Source organism: Limanda limanda, chromosome 17, assembly GCF_963576545.1.
Source record: "Limanda limanda chromosome 17, fLimLim1.1, whole genome shotgun sequence".
NCBI classification, from domain to species: Eukaryota; Metazoa; Chordata; class Actinopteri; order Pleuronectiformes; family Pleuronectidae; genus Limanda; species Limanda limanda.
The window spans coordinates 13,164,057-13,183,558 of NC_083652.1; the positions used below are offsets into that span (position 1 = coordinate 13,164,057).

At 43.8% G+C, this 19,502-nt stretch overlaps 1 protein-coding gene across 1 annotated transcript; it reads left to right on the top strand.

The window, feature by feature from the left end:
- Positions 1–15,458: 15,458 nt before the first annotated feature.
- LOC133023559 (retinal cone rhodopsin-sensitive cGMP 3',5'-cyclic phosphodiesterase subunit gamma-like) lies at positions 15,459–16,450 on the top strand. The gene is made up of 2 exons (XM_061090627.1): positions 15,459–15,601; positions 16,333–16,450. The coding sequence occupies exons 1-2, from the start codon at positions 15,459–15,461 to the stop codon at positions 16,448–16,450; spliced, it is 261 nt and encodes an 86-aa protein (XP_060946610.1).
- Positions 16,451–19,502: the final 3,052 nt, after the last annotated feature.

Here is a 19,502-nt window from a genome sequence, read left to right on the forward strand (position 1 = left end):
GCTGTTCCTGGACCTGAAATGGAAAAAACTCTCCAACTCTCTGTCTCATATCTTTCTGATCTAATCTGTACCAAAACAATTCTCTGCTTCATGAGGGTTTGTTCAGGACAAAGAGGAGAAGAACTCCATCGACCCCCCCGATCAGACACTTTTTACAGATCGTGACCATGAAGACGAACTTCTACTGTGACGATCGCTGAAGGAACACGAGTCCTGCTGATACATGAAGTGGTTCTGGATCAGTTAATCCTCCTCGGTGTTTGCAGGTGGATCCTTCACCAGGAGTGACTCATCATCCTCGTCTCCACTCCAGACCTGGCGCCAGGATGGGGGGGGGGGGGGGGGGGATTCTCTTTCAGAAATTAATAATCTCTGATTCAATCATGCAACAACCTCAGAAATGAAAAACACTCACATTGAACTAGAGGAAGCTGGAATTTCCTGATTTCAGGGCCAAGGCCTTTTGGTCTGTAGTGAAATAAACTGATTGGGCGTTTATGAACTTTCTGAATAAATTAGTTACTGAGGAGGAAAGAAACAGAAATGCCATGAAATAATATTATTCAACTTGAGCAGCTCTGTGTAGCATGCTTTCAAACATCATCCACTTCTCCCTCACTCAAAATTTCAATAAACCATAGATATGTAAATATTTTGTTTCATAAGTTAAAGGTCCAATATTTAACTCCGATTGCTCAAATCTTCCTGACGGGACTGAGGTGCAGATCATCACCATGGATGAGGAAACGTGTTGAAGCTTTATTCACGTAACGTTAAAGCAGCTTTCAGACCTGCACTGAACTCAGGATAATCTGCTGACGTTCTCCGGAGCGGCTGAACGTGATCTCTGAGCGAGTCAAAACCAAAGTTAATACAAATATCTCCTGATGAAGAAGACACAGGTAGAAGATGCTGAGGTTGAGATTGGAGAGATCTTCATATCATATCTACAGTGACGTGAAGCTCAAAAATTGAACTGTATGAACATGAGCCTCTCGTCTGGATTTCCCACCTGAAGACTGAGCTCCACAGAGAAGCTGCTGCAGAGTCTCACTTCTCTCCCTCCTGCAACCCAAACCTGTCATTACGCAGAGATCACATAAACACACTTAATCCCAATTAGGAAATCGTTTGTCTCAATACGAGCGATCAAGTTGAATCTCGCATCATTTTGAGTTTAATCTCAGAGTTTGGTTCTAATCCTGCAAGCTGCAGGATCTGGGCTTTAGGGACGTGAGCTGTTCAATTTAAAGTCTAAATGATTTAAGCATGTCTTCAGCGTGTTGATAATCGGGTTCGACTTCCCTGCGTGTGTGTGTGTGTGTGTGTGTGTGTGTGTCTGTGTGTGTACATGTTGCTGCTCAGTATAACCTGCTCCTATTTCTCACGAGAGCTTCATCCAACTGTATCGTTTCATGTTGTGTTTACTTTGGTGCCTCGCTGCTCCTCTGACGAGCCAACTCCAACAAACCGACCTGCACCCCCCCCACACACACAGCCCTGACAGGAATCTCTCACACATACACACACATACACACACACACACACACACACACACACACACACACACACACACACACACACACACACACACACACACACACACACACACACACACACACACACACTGATTCACACATCTGATAACATTCACAAACACACAAACCCAAACAAGCTGGCACGGATCACGAGAGGCCAACGAGTGCAACAATATGAAGGAACAGCCGGAGCCGGCTCTTCCCTGTGAGATGTGTGCCCCCCCCAGCATCCTCACATGATTGTTATCCTCGACCACAAACACGCCGCCGCTGCCACAATCTGCTCATCTATCCATAACTATCTGCTCTGCACCTTCTCTCTTTGCATTCCTCTGTCTCTTTCCCCTCATGAAGTCCCTCATTCCTTGTTCCCCTCGTTTCTTATCATCAATCGCTCTCCATCCCTCCATCCCTCCAACCCTACATCTCTTCATCCCTCCATCCCTCCATCCCTCCATCCCTCCATCCCTCCATCTCTCCATCCCTCATTCCGTTTGGTTAAACTGAGCCGTGCAGTTCTCTCCTCTGTTGTTCTGCATCTTTTCCTCTTGGCCTCACACTCCTGCTAATTATCCAAATCCTTGGATTCCAGCTCTTTTTGGGGATTTTTTCTAAACTTAAACTTTACAGCTGGAATCAAGCTGAGGCTGCAGGAGCAGACAAAGTGTATAAAAGTATATAAATGTATAGAGAACAGTGTTAACATCCACAAATCTCTAAACTGTATTTATATGTATACATTTGGCATTAGCTATAAATTGTGTGGATTTGTGTATATTTACTTCACTTATCTATTTAGCCTCAGTTCAAAGGTTTGGTCACAGAAGCGTTAAAACAAGAAATTTTTGTGGCAGATTCAGATCATTCCAAATAAAAAGCCACAAGTAGTTAACTTATTTACAAGCTCAGTAAATCTTAATTATTTGTTTTTCGTGTTGAGTTCAACTTGGATGAACTTTGACCAAAAATTACCCAGAACCTGTCGTAGCTTAATAGCATGAAAAAGAGGAAGGAATTGCACATTTTGATGGTTGAAGGTCAAAGGTTAAAGGTCAAAGGTCTAGTTTGTTTTGAGTTTTTATTAAAACACTGTTTTTAATCTATATTTAATGGTATTTTCCTCTTTAACCTTCATCTTAGTTACCTTACCTCACCTGTGCCTCCTCCTCCTCCTCCCCTTACATAACAGCCTCCATCTCCTTTCGTGTCTGACTCCTTCTCTTTATCAGTTTTCTCCCTCTCTCTCTCTCTCTCCATCCCTCTCTCTCTCCTCTCTCTCTCTCTGCGGTTGTCAGCGGCGGTCAGTGTAATCACATGTATCACCAGGCCGGGCAGTGAACCAGCGCCTGGAACCGACTGGTGACACGAAGGCAGGAGCGACGGGGACGAGCGGCTGCACCCGACGACCTCTTCAGCTTCTCTCAGACTCACGTCCTCTCAGCTGTCATCTTTATTTTTAGGATGGTAGAAAAAGAGAAAAGGTCCAAACCTCGAGAGAGGAGCCGTGTCCCTGGATGACCGGGGACCAGTGGACGGTTGTATCATCACATCTCTGCAGTTTGAGGGACTTCACTCTGACGTCCTGTGTCACTGAGGATGGATTTTAAAAGGATTTAAATTGTGTTTAAGTCTCTTAACAGTGAAGCAGCCTCGTACATTTCTGATTTTAGATGAAAGAATGTTCCCCACCTCAGGTCTCCTCCTGCCAGCTTGTTAAAGATCCCAAAAATGAAGCACAAAAAGTTCGGGAATGTTTTGGAACAAACTTCCACCACAAATCAGACAAGCTTCTTCTGTTGAGAGTTTTAACAAACATCTCAAGACTTATTTCCATCTTATATAATTAATTTGATCTTGTTCTTACGACCAGTGCCTTTATATGAAACTTTTGTTTCATTGCTGACTTCATTAGGGACTGCAATATTTATATGAAAAGTGCAGTATAAATAAAGTTTATTATTAATATTTGTTTAGTAGTAGTAGTAGCGTGGCAAGGAATACTTTTACCTAAGAAAATAAGAGAGAGACTGATGTCCACTGAGCTCAAGACACACAAGACACACACTCGATTATCTGACGCTTGCAAGTGTGTGTGATGCTGAGATATAAATATATATAGACCATACATATATATAAATGTCTAGAACATATATATAGATATAAAAACATCAGTGTGAAACCATGCTTCATCCTCTGGACCTCAGCTACTGAACAAGAAGGTTTGAGCTCTGCTGAGTAACACTCATCTGCCCCCTGCTGGTGGAAAAGAGGGATGACCCCACTGTGGAATTAAGATGCTGCAACAAACTTTATTTTTGTTTTCCTCTGTTTTTCACACGTTGTTCAAGAGACTGATTATAAACTGAATTATGTATTAAATATATACGATGAAAACAACCACACAGTCTTTAATCTTATTCTCCCCGGCCTTCCTCTTCCTCTCCACCTGTTCTGTTCTATCCTCTCCTCCTCCTCTCTTTTTCTCTTCTGTCCTCTCCTCATCCTCTTGTCTTCTTCCCTCTCACCTTGTTCTCCTCTCCTCCTCCTCCTCTTGTCTCCTCTCTTTTCCTCTTCTGTCCACTCATCTTCTTCTCTTTTCCTCTCCCTCTCCTCTCCCCTCCACTCGTCTTTCTCTCCCCTCCCTTTTCTGTCCTCTCCTCTCCTCATGTCTCCTCTCTTTTCTTCCTCTGTCCTCTATCCTCTGTCCTCCCTTCCTCTTGTCTCCTCCTCCTCTTCCTCTTGTCTCATCCTCCTCCATCCTCTTGTCTCGTCTCCACTGTCCTTTCCTCTCCTCCTCTTGTCTCCTCCCCTCCTCTTGTCTCCTCCCCCTCTGTCCTCTCCTCCTCTCTTCCTCTTGTCTCCTCCTCCACTGTCCTCTCGTCTCTCCTCTCCTCCTCTGTCCTCTCCTCCCCTCTGAATACATACATTGATACTAAGCTCTGACAATTAGCTCCACGAAAGAGTCTCCTCCTGAAAGCTCTTTGGAGAGAGACGCTTCCTCGGAGTCTCTCCACTTCTCTGGACTTTAATGTTATTAAGCTGAAGGAGCGTCTCTCAGTGACTCCGTCTCTCCGGAGCTTCTGACCTCCTCCTGACTGCAGGAGCTTCTGACCTCCTCCTGACTGCAGGAGCTTCTGACCTCCTCCTGACTGCAGGAGAGCCGCCAGCAAACACTGCTAATGAGATATGAGCCTGACAGTGAAAACTCAGGAGGGGGTGGAAGGAGCTATTCCCTTGTCTCCTCTCTTCTTCTCTGCAAACTCTTCCTCACTCTGTTCTGTCCTCCTCTCTCTCTCGCCCCCCCCCCCCCCCCCCTCTTTATCCTCCCTGGGACCACTCTCCTCACACAGTCGTCCTTTGCTATGATGTGTGTGCACGTTGCAGAGGAGTAAAGTGAAACCTCCACCTCTGGTAAAGAGGAGGCTGATCAGCGTGTTGCATTCGAAACTCAAGAAACTGGCTGACACAGTAAACACACTGCACAGATACACAAGTGGACACACACATGAACACACTGCACACTGGTTACACACTGATCTGGAACTGATGTTTTTTTTCATCATCAGGTTTTCATGAGGAGTCACATTGTGGAGAAGCAGCAGGAGGTCTCTGATGAGCGAGACACCGACAGACACACTGCTTTGTTTGTAGTTGTTTTGCATCTCTTTTGTAGTTTTTTTGTGATTGTAGTTGTTTTTTGTTTTTGTGTCTTTGTCGTCCTCCTTTGTCTCTATTTTGTAGCTTCTTGAATCTCTTTTGTGTCTTGTGCTGTATTTCTGTCTCTGGGACATAGATTTTTCTGTCTCTTTGTTGCTGTTCATCGTCTCTTTGATGAATCTGATTGAATTATTTGCTTTCTTTATTAATATCTTGTGAAAAAGGGGCAGATTATTCTTCTCTCTGCTCCTTTTCATTCAAGATTCAAGAATTTGTGATTGTTTTGTTCGGTCGATGAATGAAATAAACTTCGACACATTTTAATTGTTTTCCATCTCTATGCAGTTGTTTTGCATCTCTCTATTTATTTTATTTTGTGTGTTTTTAATGTTTCTTTTGCGTCTTGTTGTTGTTTTGCATCTTGTTTGTGTACATCATTGTTTTGTGTGTCGTTGTTGCTCTGTATCTGTCTTGTTCCGTGTCTCTAAGTCATTGTTTTGTGTCTCCTTGTAGTCGTTTTGTGTCTTTGCAGCCCCCTGTCATTTTGTTTCCTCTGGTCGTTGTTTTGCGTTGTTCTCTGAAGTCCTTTTATTTTGGTCGTCCTTTCACTGACACTTTGCCGATGAAGGAGAACTGTCAGACTCTGATGTTGATTGAAAATCTGCAGCTGAACTTTTAATTCTCTCTGGAGATGAAAAAACACTGGATTCTCTGTGGACTAAAAAAAACTCTGATGAGGATCAGGAGATAAAAAACGACTTTTAAATAAACTCTCTCACTTTCCAATAAGAAATATCCCTTTGACCAGAGGCTCTGGTCCATGGACCCCTCAGCCTTTGAGCCACTGGACCTCGGGCCTGTTCACTGATCCGTCCACAAGATCAATGTTTCCGATCATATCCAGAAAACCAGGTTTCTGTGGAGCTGGAGCGAAACCTTCAGGGACCAGAATCCAGTTGTCGTGTTCTCGGGGTCACAGGGTTTGTTTTTAAAAGTGCTCAGCGTACCGTCAGTTTTATTATTTCACAGTCGCTCAAAGCATACACGATCTATACCGTGTATTCTGGGATTTAATGATCACAACATGGCATTGTTGCAGAGTGCGTTAAGTATTAATGAGCACCCTGTGTGCTGGAGATGGGATTTCGTTAGCCGAGGGAGAAACCGGCCTGGAGCAAACAAGGGACTGAATAATACAGCTGAACAGAATGTGAATTAATGGGCTGGAGTCAAAGACACAACCATAAATAAATGGATTCATCATGTTCATTATCTGATGTGGAAGAAATAGGCCAATCAAACGTGTCAGTGTGTGTATGTTTGTACCTGTGTCACATATGTGTATTTATCCAGAATGTTGATCCTGATGTTCCAGATGTTCCTCTTAAAAGACGAGTGCAGCAGTAAAACAACTAATTATTTCATCCCTGCATTTATTTCCCAGTGTACCTGACACACTCCTCAGTGTTTTTCAAAGCTAATGTTTTATCCAGAGCATAAAAAAATACTCATAAATAAGCTTTTCTTTTTAATGTCTCGTTCCTTTTCATTTCAATCCAGAAATATGTGCAGCATTCATCAGGTCTGCCGGCGGAGAGAGAGAGAAACACAGGAAACACACGTGAAATGAAGCAGGGCTGCAGAGAGTTCTAGGGAAGCTGCGTGAGTGACAGTGCAGAATGTAAAATCACATCCCATCAACTCAGAAGACTCGTTTCCCTCAGCGGGACCGAGCTGTGTCTCTCTCTGAGGGACGCCTCCAGGCGCTTGCTACACTGAATAACCTTCTACTTCTTTATTTCTCCACCACTCATCTTCCTCTTCTTTAATCTATCATCTTTCTCTCCCTTACATGTCTCTATAACCCTTTCTGTTATTTATAGCAGTGCAGGGATCTGATTGGCAGCTCCTCTGCCTCCAGATGTGCGTGATATGAAGACATCTAATTACAGAGAAAGCATTTGTTCTTCTCATGTACACGCATGCATCCCTGAGCTTGTTCCCCCTGTTCCTCCCTCAGGATGTTGACATGTCGCTGGGCTGCATGTGCACACGACATCATGCTACCAGCACAGAGGCCTCTGCATGGTCGTTTGCACTGATTTCCCGACTGCCTCGGCTCCATCAGCCTCCATCCACTACCTGTAAAGCGGCTCCATCGCACTCGAGCGTCATCCACCTCCCGTCCTGCGTCACGCCGATGTCAAGCTCTCTGATTTGGTGATATCCAATTAGTCTCTGCCTCTGAGGAGAAAGGGCCCCAATCTAATAAGTGTCCTCCCTTAATACCATCGGAAGCCTTAAAGCCCAGATTATAGCTCCAGCCGCTCCATCGTTTAGCCTCCACCCATTCCGACCTGCTCGGCGCCCTTTCCCGTCTACTGTACCTCAGTTCCTCTGTTCGTCGCTCTGGAGCTTCCTCGGCCGCTCGACTCCCACTCAACTGCTATCAGCGTGTGGGCAAAGTGTGGAGAGAGAGAGAGAGAGAGAGAGTCCTCGCTTGTCAGGAGGAGTGAAAACCAAACGCATCCCTTTCTCTCTCCTCTCCTGCAGGAATCAGAGCTACTTTGGGCCTTTCTCTGTCTCCTCACATCTCATTAGCACAGTGTTACACATACATATATATAAAACAGGTTTAGAAGCTTCTCACTGCAGCAGAGTGACAGTGTGATGAGTCCTCAGGGTGTAATCTGTTAAAATGTAAATAATGAGCGAAGCTGTTGAAAGACAAATCAAAGAAATAACATTGTCTGTTTGTCGCTCTGGGACTCAGTGGATTTCTGAGACTCTTCACCTGAAGCTTCTATGAGATCTTTTGGTTTGTGTGGCCGCTGTTTGATTTGGTCCCGAGATCTGCAGCAAGTTTCGTTGAACTCCGGCAACTCTTCTCTCACAGTTTCACATTATTCATCAGTCCATTTGACTGTGAAATTTCCTGTTTTCACTCGACTGACCAGATCAGTGGGAGAATAGATGACGTGTAGGCGATCTGTAAAACTCTACTTCTACAAAGTTCTCTCTCCTGTTTAATATTCTTTCCCTTCACCGAGACTGAATCCAATCATCCTCTGTCAGATCCCACATCAGAACAACAGGTTGTATCGACAGTAACAGTGTGGACGGGTTTGTAAAACCACTGAAGTGTAAGTTCCCCTCAACTGTGTCTCATTTTGTCCTTGCTTTCATTTCTGATTCATATACAACATCGAAGCCAAGGTCGGGTTTCAACAAACAGACAATTCTGTGCAGCGTGAATGTTTATTTCCCTGTTTTATACTCTGACTTTGCCATTATGGCTCCCGGTTATATCTGAGCTTTCCACCGCCGCCGCCTCGCTCTCCATTAGTGTTTTCATTCCTGCCTCAAATGAAATATGGCACATTAATAATTGCACGCCCACGTTCTTGCTGCTACACATGTATCTCACAGCTCGCCTCCATGTGAGGGGAAGAATAATCGGCTTTCATGGCAGAGGGGACCTTGCTATAACTCCTCTGTGGAAAAAGTTCTGCAGCTTTGCACTGAAATCAAAGTTTCCAGACTCGCTGAGGAGTTGTAGAGGAAAGAGGGAGAAGGATGCACCAGCCAGGGAGGAGCTGTACACCCACAATGCACTGTTGGTGGAGAGGAGACTGCAGCGAATTCTAAAAGACAAAGTGTGTTGATGGGTGAGATGTTTGTGTCTTGACAGGACAACTCAAACTGAAACAAGGCTCCACGACCAACAACCAAACAATTTCACTCCTGATCCACCAGAGTCGACAGAAACTCCAGCTCGCCCAAAACTCCACATCCACTCACGCCAGCTTTTAGCTTCTAGCACCTTGTTTTATTGTTATTACTATTCCCACATGGATTAATAGCTCCCAGTGTATTTAAAGATAAAGTATTTTATTGTATGTAGGCTGGAATGAATTAAATAATTCCACAAACATCCTCTGGGTCTTTTCACTGGTTAAGGATCCGTCTTCAGCGACGACTTAAACGGTTCCTGAAACTGTTTTGAGTGGCGCCCGTGACGACCGGGCGCGTGTAAGCCTGTGAAGTGAGATTCAGGTCAATTTGGCCTTCAGAGAATTCTACCCAGGGTCCAATTAGTTCAGCACGATGGCGTCTTAGCGTCTTACATAACAGTGGCACACAAAGGAAAACGGGTTAGAAACCGAAACACACGAGCGGATAAAAGTTCCTGAAAACAAAGCCTGTCACCTCGGTTAAAAACACGACGATATAATGACGTGTGAGAAAATACTCTTTACAAGCTTGTCCAGCAGCAGAGAGATCATTTTAAATGGAAATATATAGTATATGAAAAAAGGAATCCTGTTAATGAAACGGAGAGAAAATGTATTTATTAACTGAAGATAAATTTGCGTCCGAGAGAATTTGCCAGCTGCTGTAAAAGTGAAAGATTTGGAGCTGGTGAGACTGAAGGGATTCTACTCTTTAAAGCTCAAAGGAGCGTGGAGATAGGAAATGGAAATGCATGATGTTTTTGCATGAATGAGAAAAAAATCATTAGTTGCATTTGAAGTGAATTTCTGTGAGCCTGTGGCGAGGAATTTCAATCCAGTGGCAGAGGAGGCGAACTAATGTAAAGCACGAATCAGACGTGTTTTGGTGTCGAGTCACAGAAACAACAGTTAATTAATATTATCTTCATGCAGCACCAAGTGAAAAGGTTCTTCTTCATCAAGAGACATAAAAGAGGAGGCAGACGTAATAACAAGGTACACAATTAAAAATAGAATAAACAACATGTCGGCATTATTGTTTATTCTATTTTATATTGTGTACTGGGACAAAGGCCAACATCAGACATCAGGCAGATCAAACAGAAACTAAAGCAGATTTTAATAATATACCGAAAGAGATGATTCTTTGGTATTTAAAAAAGAATCTTGATTAGCTTCAGCAGTCAGAACATCTGGAATCAAACATTCACACAGATGAACCCGAGCTGAGGCTCAGGAGAAACGCTCGATTCCTACGTCCCCCCCGCAGCGTCTGAACGCCATCGAATAATAACATCATATAAAGTTTTCACTACCGAAATATTATTTATATCTGAGCCACAATCGTTTAGATTCTCTTCTAGTTTGGGGAACTACGAGCTGAAGGTAATGAAGTAAACAGCTTCATTAAAATGACTAGAAACCTTAATAGAGATAATGGATGAGGGGGGGTAATCTGACGGCACTGTGTCTACCTCTGAGGATAATAATCCCTGAGTCATCATACGAGTGTGCAGCTGAGGTCAGAGGTCAGAGGTCGCTGCTGCTGTGGACGTGTCAGCATGTGTTCAGATGGGATTAGGACGTGTCGCCTGTTCAAAGCAGGTTGTGTGTAATCTGCTGTGCATCGATCTCTGTCGACACTGAACCTGTGACTGAAGCAGGCGGAGCCCCCCCCCCCCCCCCCTCCATGTTCTCGTGTGTGTCGGATTAAAACAGTTCATCTCCTGAATAACAGCTCGTCTCCTACACATAAGAACAGGGTCAGTGACACTCGTGATTAATTATCCAATTAGGAGCAAATGCCTGTTGTTTTCTTTTGGAAGGAGGTCATGTCACAGGAGCCTGACGAATCAGTGAAGACTACGTGGTCACCAAAAAAACGCCCAATCAGAGATCAGCTGTGAGCGCTATTGTTTCCAAACAAATCTGTTTCTGCTGATCTGGACTCAAATGGGACCGAAACGTTTGGAATCATTTTAAAGTATAGACGATAATCACAAATCACAGTTTGTCTCATTGGGTTTAACAAGGTGCAACATCCTCTGTTTTTAACCTTAAGAGAGGAGAAACTACAACAAAGACCTATTTAGAAACATAGAAACCTCAGAGAGAGAAGCATGTGAGGGATCCCTCTCCCAGCGTATTAATAAAATAACAATAAATACAATAAGTTATCCTGGAGAGGTCACCAGCAGAGTTTGGACAGGAAGTCCAGTTTGGGAGGAAGCCGGAGAACCTGGTGAGAACCTTCACATTTACAGGGAGATCATGCAAAGTCAAGACACAGTGACCGGGATTCAAACCAGGAACCGTCTTGCTCTGAGGCATCGAGTCCTTCCTCCTTCAGCACAATCCACTTCTGTCCAGTACATTTAAGTGCAGCTCACCTGTCCTTAAACCTCTGATAGAAGCATTGTCTTTAGTCTTTGCAGAAATAACAAGTCTCCATAGTTCTCTTCATTTCCCAGATGAAATCATGAAACCAGACCGAACTGTGATGGGAGTCATTATTTCTTTGTGCAAGGCTCCTGGGAATTTACAGCTTATTTCATATTTTAGCCTTGAGAGTAAAGAAAAGCAAAGCACCTTAATGTTCAGGACCTCGTTTCTGATTCTGACTAAATACTTCAGACTGTTTGTGTTCATGGTCGCTTTCTTCCTATTTTCGGGGGAGAAGCCGGGTTCAGCTCCTGAGTGACGCTGCAGAGACGGTGGTCTGGACCCGTCTGGACCTGTCTGGACCCGACAGTGAGACAGAAAGTTGTGTTTATGAGCCGGGAATAGACCCTCAAGGTTTCTTTGAGCTTTAGGTGGACTGGACACAGACCTCCATACATCCCATAGATCACATGCCCTGTATGAAAGCTCTGTATATGGTTTCAGAACAGACACACACAGACGCACAGCCATCCTAGCTAGGGACTTTGCATAGTGTTATTAATACTGTACATACTCTGACCCTAACCTGAAGCTGACCACAGTTCACATCTTACCATTAACCTCCAGCAGGACCCTGGAAATCACGCTGAGCCTCATTAGGACTGTGCTTTGGTCGCCATGACGTCTACTGGTCCTGACAATGATCCTCCAGACATAATGAGACACACATTCTTACATCTTAGTGATAACACTCATCTGCACAATGTGTTCCCCTCCCTGGAATTAACCATCACACCTAAAAGCCTAAAACTTAAATGCCTAACCCTCAAACATGGCTTTGAAAAATGTTCCCACCTTCTAAAATTGTCCTCACAAAGATGTAAGTATAACACACACACACAATCACACGGTTCATGAAAGGAAAGAGTCGTGCTTTTCTGATGTTTACATGGATTTGACGAGCTGTAAAAAACCTCGGCCCCCTGAAGCTGAACACATTCCTCACACACTCGAGTCCTCAGGTGAAAGACGCCTGACGTCAGATTCCTTCACTGGTTTCTATGAAACGAGCCGTTAATCCCGTTTGTGGAAGAATTAGTGAGTCGTCCGCAGGAGGAGGTGAAATCTGAGGTTTGACACATTGACCTAAATATGAACAGATATCAACCCAGTTTATTGTTATTCATTTGATCTGAGTACATAGTTTAGTTAGTTATCTGCAAACGAGAATTATGAATTGTGCTTCAGTCTTTTTCGCTCTGATACAAAACCCATCATCAAGTGTTCAGACTCTGACGCAGCTCTTCTGGATCTGAGGCTCTGACTCTGGTTCTCGATGTGCAGGTTCTGGGATCAGACATGTTGACCTGCTCTTAAAAACTTATCAACCAAATGACCCCAAAACCAAATTCATACGTCAAATCTATCAAATCATAATCAAAAATGTCATTTAAAAAAGCTATAATCAAGTATATACTTTAAAATGTTGTTGATATAATGTTAATTTAATGAATCAGAAGAATATTCGGCCTCAGAAAGTACAAACAGATCTATACTGAGACTGTTAATCACAGCTTTAGCTCTAATGAATCTCATCTGAAGGTTAATCCATGACGTGCTGGAGTTGACGTTCGTCAGAAGTTAAATCTTCGTTGCCGGGCCAGAGCGAGTGTCAGTCGATTGTTCAGTTGGCTGTCAAGACATTTGGTTTATAGATGTTGATGTTTTCCATCTACTGATTTAGATTATACTCTAATTATCCCTGTAGCGCCACCACCAGGTCATTTAGAGTCAAACAGACCATAATGGGATGTGTGAGTTTGGGATGTGTTGACGTTTGATTTCTTCCACTTCACATTTCTGCAAAATCAAAATATATTTCAGTTAAGAATTCAAGATAGAGCGAAATTAATAATTGCGTGTATAAAAAAGTCTAGCAATAGAGACGGTTGTGTCAGAATTGATCCCGCTGCCAAACGGGCTAATCCAGGATCCTCCCTCGTCATCCTCCACATGTGAAGACACATCTTAAGTTGTTGCTTCACACCTGTGTAGACAAAGAACCTTTATATTTATCATCATTTCCTTTTCCTCATGATGAAAACGACACGTTGGGCTGAGTGAAGCACATTTGACCGAAGTCCAAACCTGCTTTTTGTTTGTTGATTATTGATTATGTATCATTATTCCTTTAAAGTAAAGGAAATGTCAGTTTCTTCTTCAGATTATTGTTTTAAATCCAGTTAATGTCAGAAAATCAGCGTCTCGTGTCAGAAGCAAACACGTGACTTGTGTTTCTCAGTTTGATTACATGACATCACTGGTCGTCCGGCCGCCGCTTTACCACAGTGACGCTGACAAACTCTGGTTCTGAGGTTCAGAGGAAATTACAAATTGGAACGTGATTAACTCTGAATTGAAAGAAATGTGATGAAGGGAATCGAAGTGAGAATGAAATGATGATCTTTGCAAATGTCTCCATTTCATAATCCAGTTCCAATCATAAAACCAGTTAAGGGCGGTTCTCTTTCCACCTCCTCCAGGCTGTCTGACATATCACGTGTATGTCGATGAAGATGAGGGAGATTCCTTCATCTTCATCATTTGAAAATCTAGTAACAACAAAATCAAGAACCTGACAAAACTTGGATTATTAAATACATAAATTGTAAATAAGTTGAACAGTTAAACATCCAACTTCTATTACAGGAAGAAGAAGCCACTATTAATCAAGGATTATATCAAACTATATTAGTCTCTTATCATGATTTTTTTGTCCCTTTGTCTCTGAACAACAACAACAAGCGACGGCACATGTGAGGTCATGGTGTCACATGGACGTGAGTCGCCAGCAGCAGGTCGTCTCCTCGGCTCCACGCAGCCTCGCTGAGCTTCACATGGATAAGCCCAATAACCCCCCCCCCCGACTGATCTCTGACATCTGCCCTCACAGGTGGGGAGGGCCTGGTGGAAAAGTTTGGGATTACAGATGAAGATATAAAAGCCCGGCGGAGGCAACTCGTCTTCACACAGTCGGACTGAAGCAGCTTGAGGAGAGATCGGCGTCGGCCTCACGGGAAAATCTGTGACAACAGGTGAGAACTAATTCTGTTGCTTCGACCTGAATGACCTCAACGGCCTGATACTGCCCCTACGTGTGTGTTTATATTTATGTATATAATGTCCAAGGTGCTGGATTCATTATAGAAACCACTAAGTGAGACATGACTGACGAGGACGAGTTTGACCTTGATGACGAAGATGAACTAAAAAACAAGGAGTGAAGAAAAAGAGAATTTTCTACTTTTTATGTGCTTTTAAATTGCTTTAACTTTGGCTTTTTATTGGCAGCCTGTATTTTTTACAAAAGACAAATGTTTTACTGCTGTTTTTTGAATTTTTATTTTATAATACAACAAAGACAGCTGCATAGTTCAACACTAAATACAACAACACAATAGGGAGGAATAGGGAGGAATAGAAGAACTCAGTCTTGCTGCTTCCTGAGGGGATTTATACAGATTGAGTCGATAGGTTAAGAGAAACTTGAAGAGGAGAACAGGTGTGTGGGTTTTCTAATTCCCGCAGGAAAGAGGATTGACACCGAGGGCAACGATCAGCAGCAGGTGGCCGATCACTCATGGTCACTCAGGAAAAGCCCAGTTGACCTCGGAGCGTAGATCTGCTGCTGGCGCTGAGCGAGGTTTTCCAGAACTACCTGATTGGGATTAACAGTGTCAGCCGTCAGAGAAGGGGGGGGCAAGAGGTGGAGATTAGGCAACATGGTCGTCCTCCATCTTGTCACTGCAGCGCTTCACGATTCAGTCATAATCCAAAAATCAGTGTTTGACTTCCACCACGTCACACGTCGGCAGCTGGATTTAAATCCCAACGGAAAAGAAGTTTGAGGTTAAGAACAGAAGCCGCCCCCCCTCGTTGTTCGAGAAGGGCAATTAGTCCACTGAGGGATTAGAGCTAATCTGTCCGCTCAGACTAATCTGCATAATCTCCCCTGATTGGCATTGAGAGCTGAGAGGAAACCGGATTACCAGAGGGAGAGAGAGAGTGGGTGGGGATCAAAGCGCATGTGTGATGATACAAAACTCAAAGATGTGCCCCCTGTGTGTTTCAGAGACCCTCAGCAGAAATGAACGCCAACCCCCCAGCAGGAAGCGCCCTGGCCCCCGGCGCCACGACCGGCCCCACCACACCCAAGAAGGGCCCCCCCAAGTTCAAGCAGAGGGCGGCTCGTACATTCAAGAGCAAGGCGCCCAAACCCGGCCAGAAGGGGTAAGCACCAGTGGTGGGAAGTAACCAAGTAGAAATACTTCGTTACTGTACTAAAGTAGATTTTTCACATATCTGTACTTAACTTGAGTATTTATTTTCCTGACGACTTTTTACTTTTACTCGTTACATTTGAACACATTTCTGTACTTTCTACTTCTTACATTCTCAAACTGGCTCGTTACTTGAGCAGCGGAGGCTGGCGCCGCACGCCTCTACACACGGCGCACGGCGCACCTCTCTCTCTCTCTCTCTCTCTCTCTCTCTCATCTAGGGTTCAAAATTTGTAAAATTATACATTATATACATTTTATTCATATTGTTGTTAAAATTTTTCAGTCAGTTGAGATAAATCTTGAGGATAAACATTTCGGTTGTTTTGTGTCTGTATAGGCCTACTATAAAAAACACTTTGCGTTTTTAATTTTGGTACTTGTACTTTTACTTTTGATACTTAAGTACATTTCAACACCAGATACTTTTGATACTTAAGTACTTTTAATATGAGCTACTTTAAGACTTTTACTCATTTTCTGATGGGTGACTTTTACTTTTACCGCAGTCACTTTCAGGTTAGATATCTGTACTTTTACTCAAGTATGGCTTTCAAGTACTTTATACACCACTGGTAAACACCCTTCAACCTCGTTAACAAACACAAACCATGATATTTACTGGAGTGATGTCGAGTCTCTGTTGATCCTGACGTGTCTCTTCGCTCTTTTCTTTTCCAGCTTCGGTGACGACATCCCCGGCATGGAGGGCCTGGGCACAGACATCACAGTGGTCTGCCCATGGGAAGCCTTCGGCGACATGGAGCTCAGCGACTTGGCCAAATACGGGATCATCTAACCCTGCTGCCTCCAGCCTTCCTCGCTCGTCTGCACCTGTCCTCCGCCTGGTCCTCGTGACCCGGCCTCCTCTCCGCCTCGGCTGGCCACGCCGCGATAAGGCCCCCAGCGAACCCCCCTAACGCCCTCTCGTCTGTCTACCTCATGCTTTACTCCACTGAGTGGAAAAATATAATAATGTTCTTATTTTTATATCATTATATTGATATTATTATGATATAATACTGTGTACAGTATGTATATGTATATATATATATAAATATATAAAACTATATATATACTTGAAATGAGAAGACGAGAAAAACACCTCCACACCCCCGATCCCCCTTCGTCCATGTACGAGTGTTCTCTCCTCCCCCCCCCCCCCTCATCCTCGGCAATGGACGCAAGCAAAACACAAGTTATCTCTGTAAACTGTATTTGCTTCTAGCTGTCTATAAAAATGTAAATATCTTTGCGCTAAGTTGAACCTTTGACCTTTTGTACTTCCTCCCTCTTTTAGTCTTTGCATTGTGTTTTCTACTCCTTGTGCACCCGGCTGCTGTGAAACACCTCGAGATGCAAGGAGCAGGTGCCACGCGCCGCCATCGGCAACAAAACAAACAAATAAACGACACAATGCACTTTCACGTGATCACGGAGGAGGAACCCCCCCTTCAGCCCCCCCTCCACCTCCCTCTCTCCTTGCTGCTGTTTGAATCCCTCCTTTAGAGAACAAATGAAATAAAAGGTATATTCTGTAGGTTTTGTATTTCACTCACAATAACACACCAGATGAACTGTGACTTGTTCTGATAGCTGCAGTAAAATGTGTCTATTTTTAGTAATCATGTCGTCCCTCTTTATTTCTCAAACACCTAAATGCATAAATACATAAAGCACGTTGGGTTTTTAAATAAATCAGAAGTAAGAGGATGAAAATATTAACATAACGATATCACTAATCTGAGATTAACTCTGCTTCTACTACGTCTCATTTACGGTTCTTTTTGAGAACTAATAATAATTACTGATGATTTAAGCTCTTTGATGGAAACGAGAAACTGTTCTTTATCATCTCAGATCTCACAAATCACGCAGTGGAATGAAGACCTGACTACATCCTCCAGGCTTTATGATGTTATGTTTCTCTGTTGAAAGTAAATCATCTTGACATTAAATAGTAGTTAGGTGTGATATAAGGATTTTCTAAATGGATGTAAGACATTGGTAAGACACGAGAAGAGGGAGGTGAGGACGGATGAATCACACACGTCCCAGCTGGAGACACAACAGGTCTGAGCTTCACAACCTTTCTCAGCTAAGAGGGACAATAAATTAGGAATTCCTACCTGTGTCAGAGGTCGTTAAAACATCCGTAAAGATGTTACTGTCTTCAAGAGGCAGGATCATGAAATTAACAAATCACTTGGTGAGTTTAAGATGAGGATTATTAGTTACCAGCGGCAACAGTCTATGAAATCAGTTGTGTTTATCCTCTGAAGACTGAAAACGGACGAACTTTACCATCTGTAAACTCGAGGCCCCAAAACAAGACATTCATCAAACCCCCGAAGCCACGTGGCTAGTGTCCCTCAACGCTGCTATTGTCCAAACAGCATCCTTCCCGTCCAGGTTGCCATGGTTACTCTGCAAAATAACAATCCCTTATCTGCAACCGGGGCGACTGGGAGTCTGAACACGAATGTTTCCCTGTCATGCTTGAGGTCCTCAAGCTCGTCAGAACAACACACACCAGGGAGACGTTAGTGCTTTTAGGATAATCCGTTAAAAACATGTGTTTATGTTTGTTTAACAGAAATAAAGCTCGGTCCCTCATGGCTGCTGCAGCACCTGAGTGTGTGAGTGTTGACTTCAGGTGGAAGTGAGAGCAGCTTCTCGACTCTGTGCGTGTGCAGGCACGAGTCGAGGCGTTGGGTGGAGACTTGTATAAAAACACAAACGGTTGGAAAACACTCTCGACTCCTGACACTTCTCCCCCTGCGGCAAAACGCACCGAGTGTCAATCTGTTGTTGCTGTGATTTACCGGTAACTACGGCGACGGCCCGGTCCTGTTCTGTTGAGTCACTTGGACTCACCCTGCTCCTCACCCCCCCTCCCTCACACCCTGCTCCTCACCCCTTTGTTTTCACATGACGGAACATCTCTGCAAATTCTTGTGGGAAATTGGATCCATAAACTGGGGGGAGGAGTGATCCCTCCCTGCCTATGAGTGTGTGTGTCTGTGTGTGTGTGTGTGTGTGTGTGTGTAGGTGTGTGTAGGTGTGTGTATGTATCATAACCTGAAGGTGTGTGTGCCCCACCTCTTCTCAGAGGGAGGGGCACAGGGGAGAAGGAGGAGCAGGAGGGGTCTGAATGGAAGGTGTGAGTACGGGGTGCAGGTTTCTCTTACTCTTACCCAAAGTTTGACGTGAGGTGAGAACAATCCTCTCTCTCCTCGTTGGCTACAGCAGCTTCTCCGCTCTTCCTCATCCCGTGCTCTTCCTGTTCCCTTGTACTGGCCGAGACATGGACACACCGTCGGGATAGAGACAGTGAGTGAGGCGTCAAATTAAAGACTCACATCCCAGAGGATAAGAAAAGGTAAGTGGCTGTTTTCTAATAGAGGGTTTGGGACTCGGCCTCTTATTGTGATGTGCACCACAATAGTTTATGTCATAGTCACAACTCAGATACAGATGTTTTCTATATAGTCAAAGAGTTCTGGAGTTATAGCAGCTTGTATAATAAGACAACAATCACATCCAGAACTTAAAATCCACGATTCTCTTATATTAGATATAGAAATAAGACTGAATTGAAGAGCAGCCATTGTTTTAAACAGTTTTAAAGGCCTGGTTCATATTCAAACCTACAGATGTTTATCTTTGAATCTCCGAGGCCGAAACAAAAGCTCTGTCAGCGACTAGAGGAAGTGACAGTCGACTTATCGGGGGTGAACATCTCTATCCGTCACATATGAACTTTAATCTGCCAGCGTTCACTCTCTGTCCCGACCTGAACTACAAGCTGCACTTCTCCTCCTCCACTCAGCGTCTTGGCTCACTCTCTC

Bases quoted from the DNA above. Each gene is read 5' to 3' on its own strand.
- LOC133023559 (XM_061090627.1), top strand. From the start codon at position 15,459: ATGAACGCCAACCCCCCAGCAGGAAGCGCCCTGGCCCCCGGCGCCACG. The intron at 15,602-16,332 runs GTAAGCACCAGT...TTTCTTTTCCAG, and splicing joins CCCAAACCCGGCCAGAAGGG to CTTCGGTGACGACATCCCCG.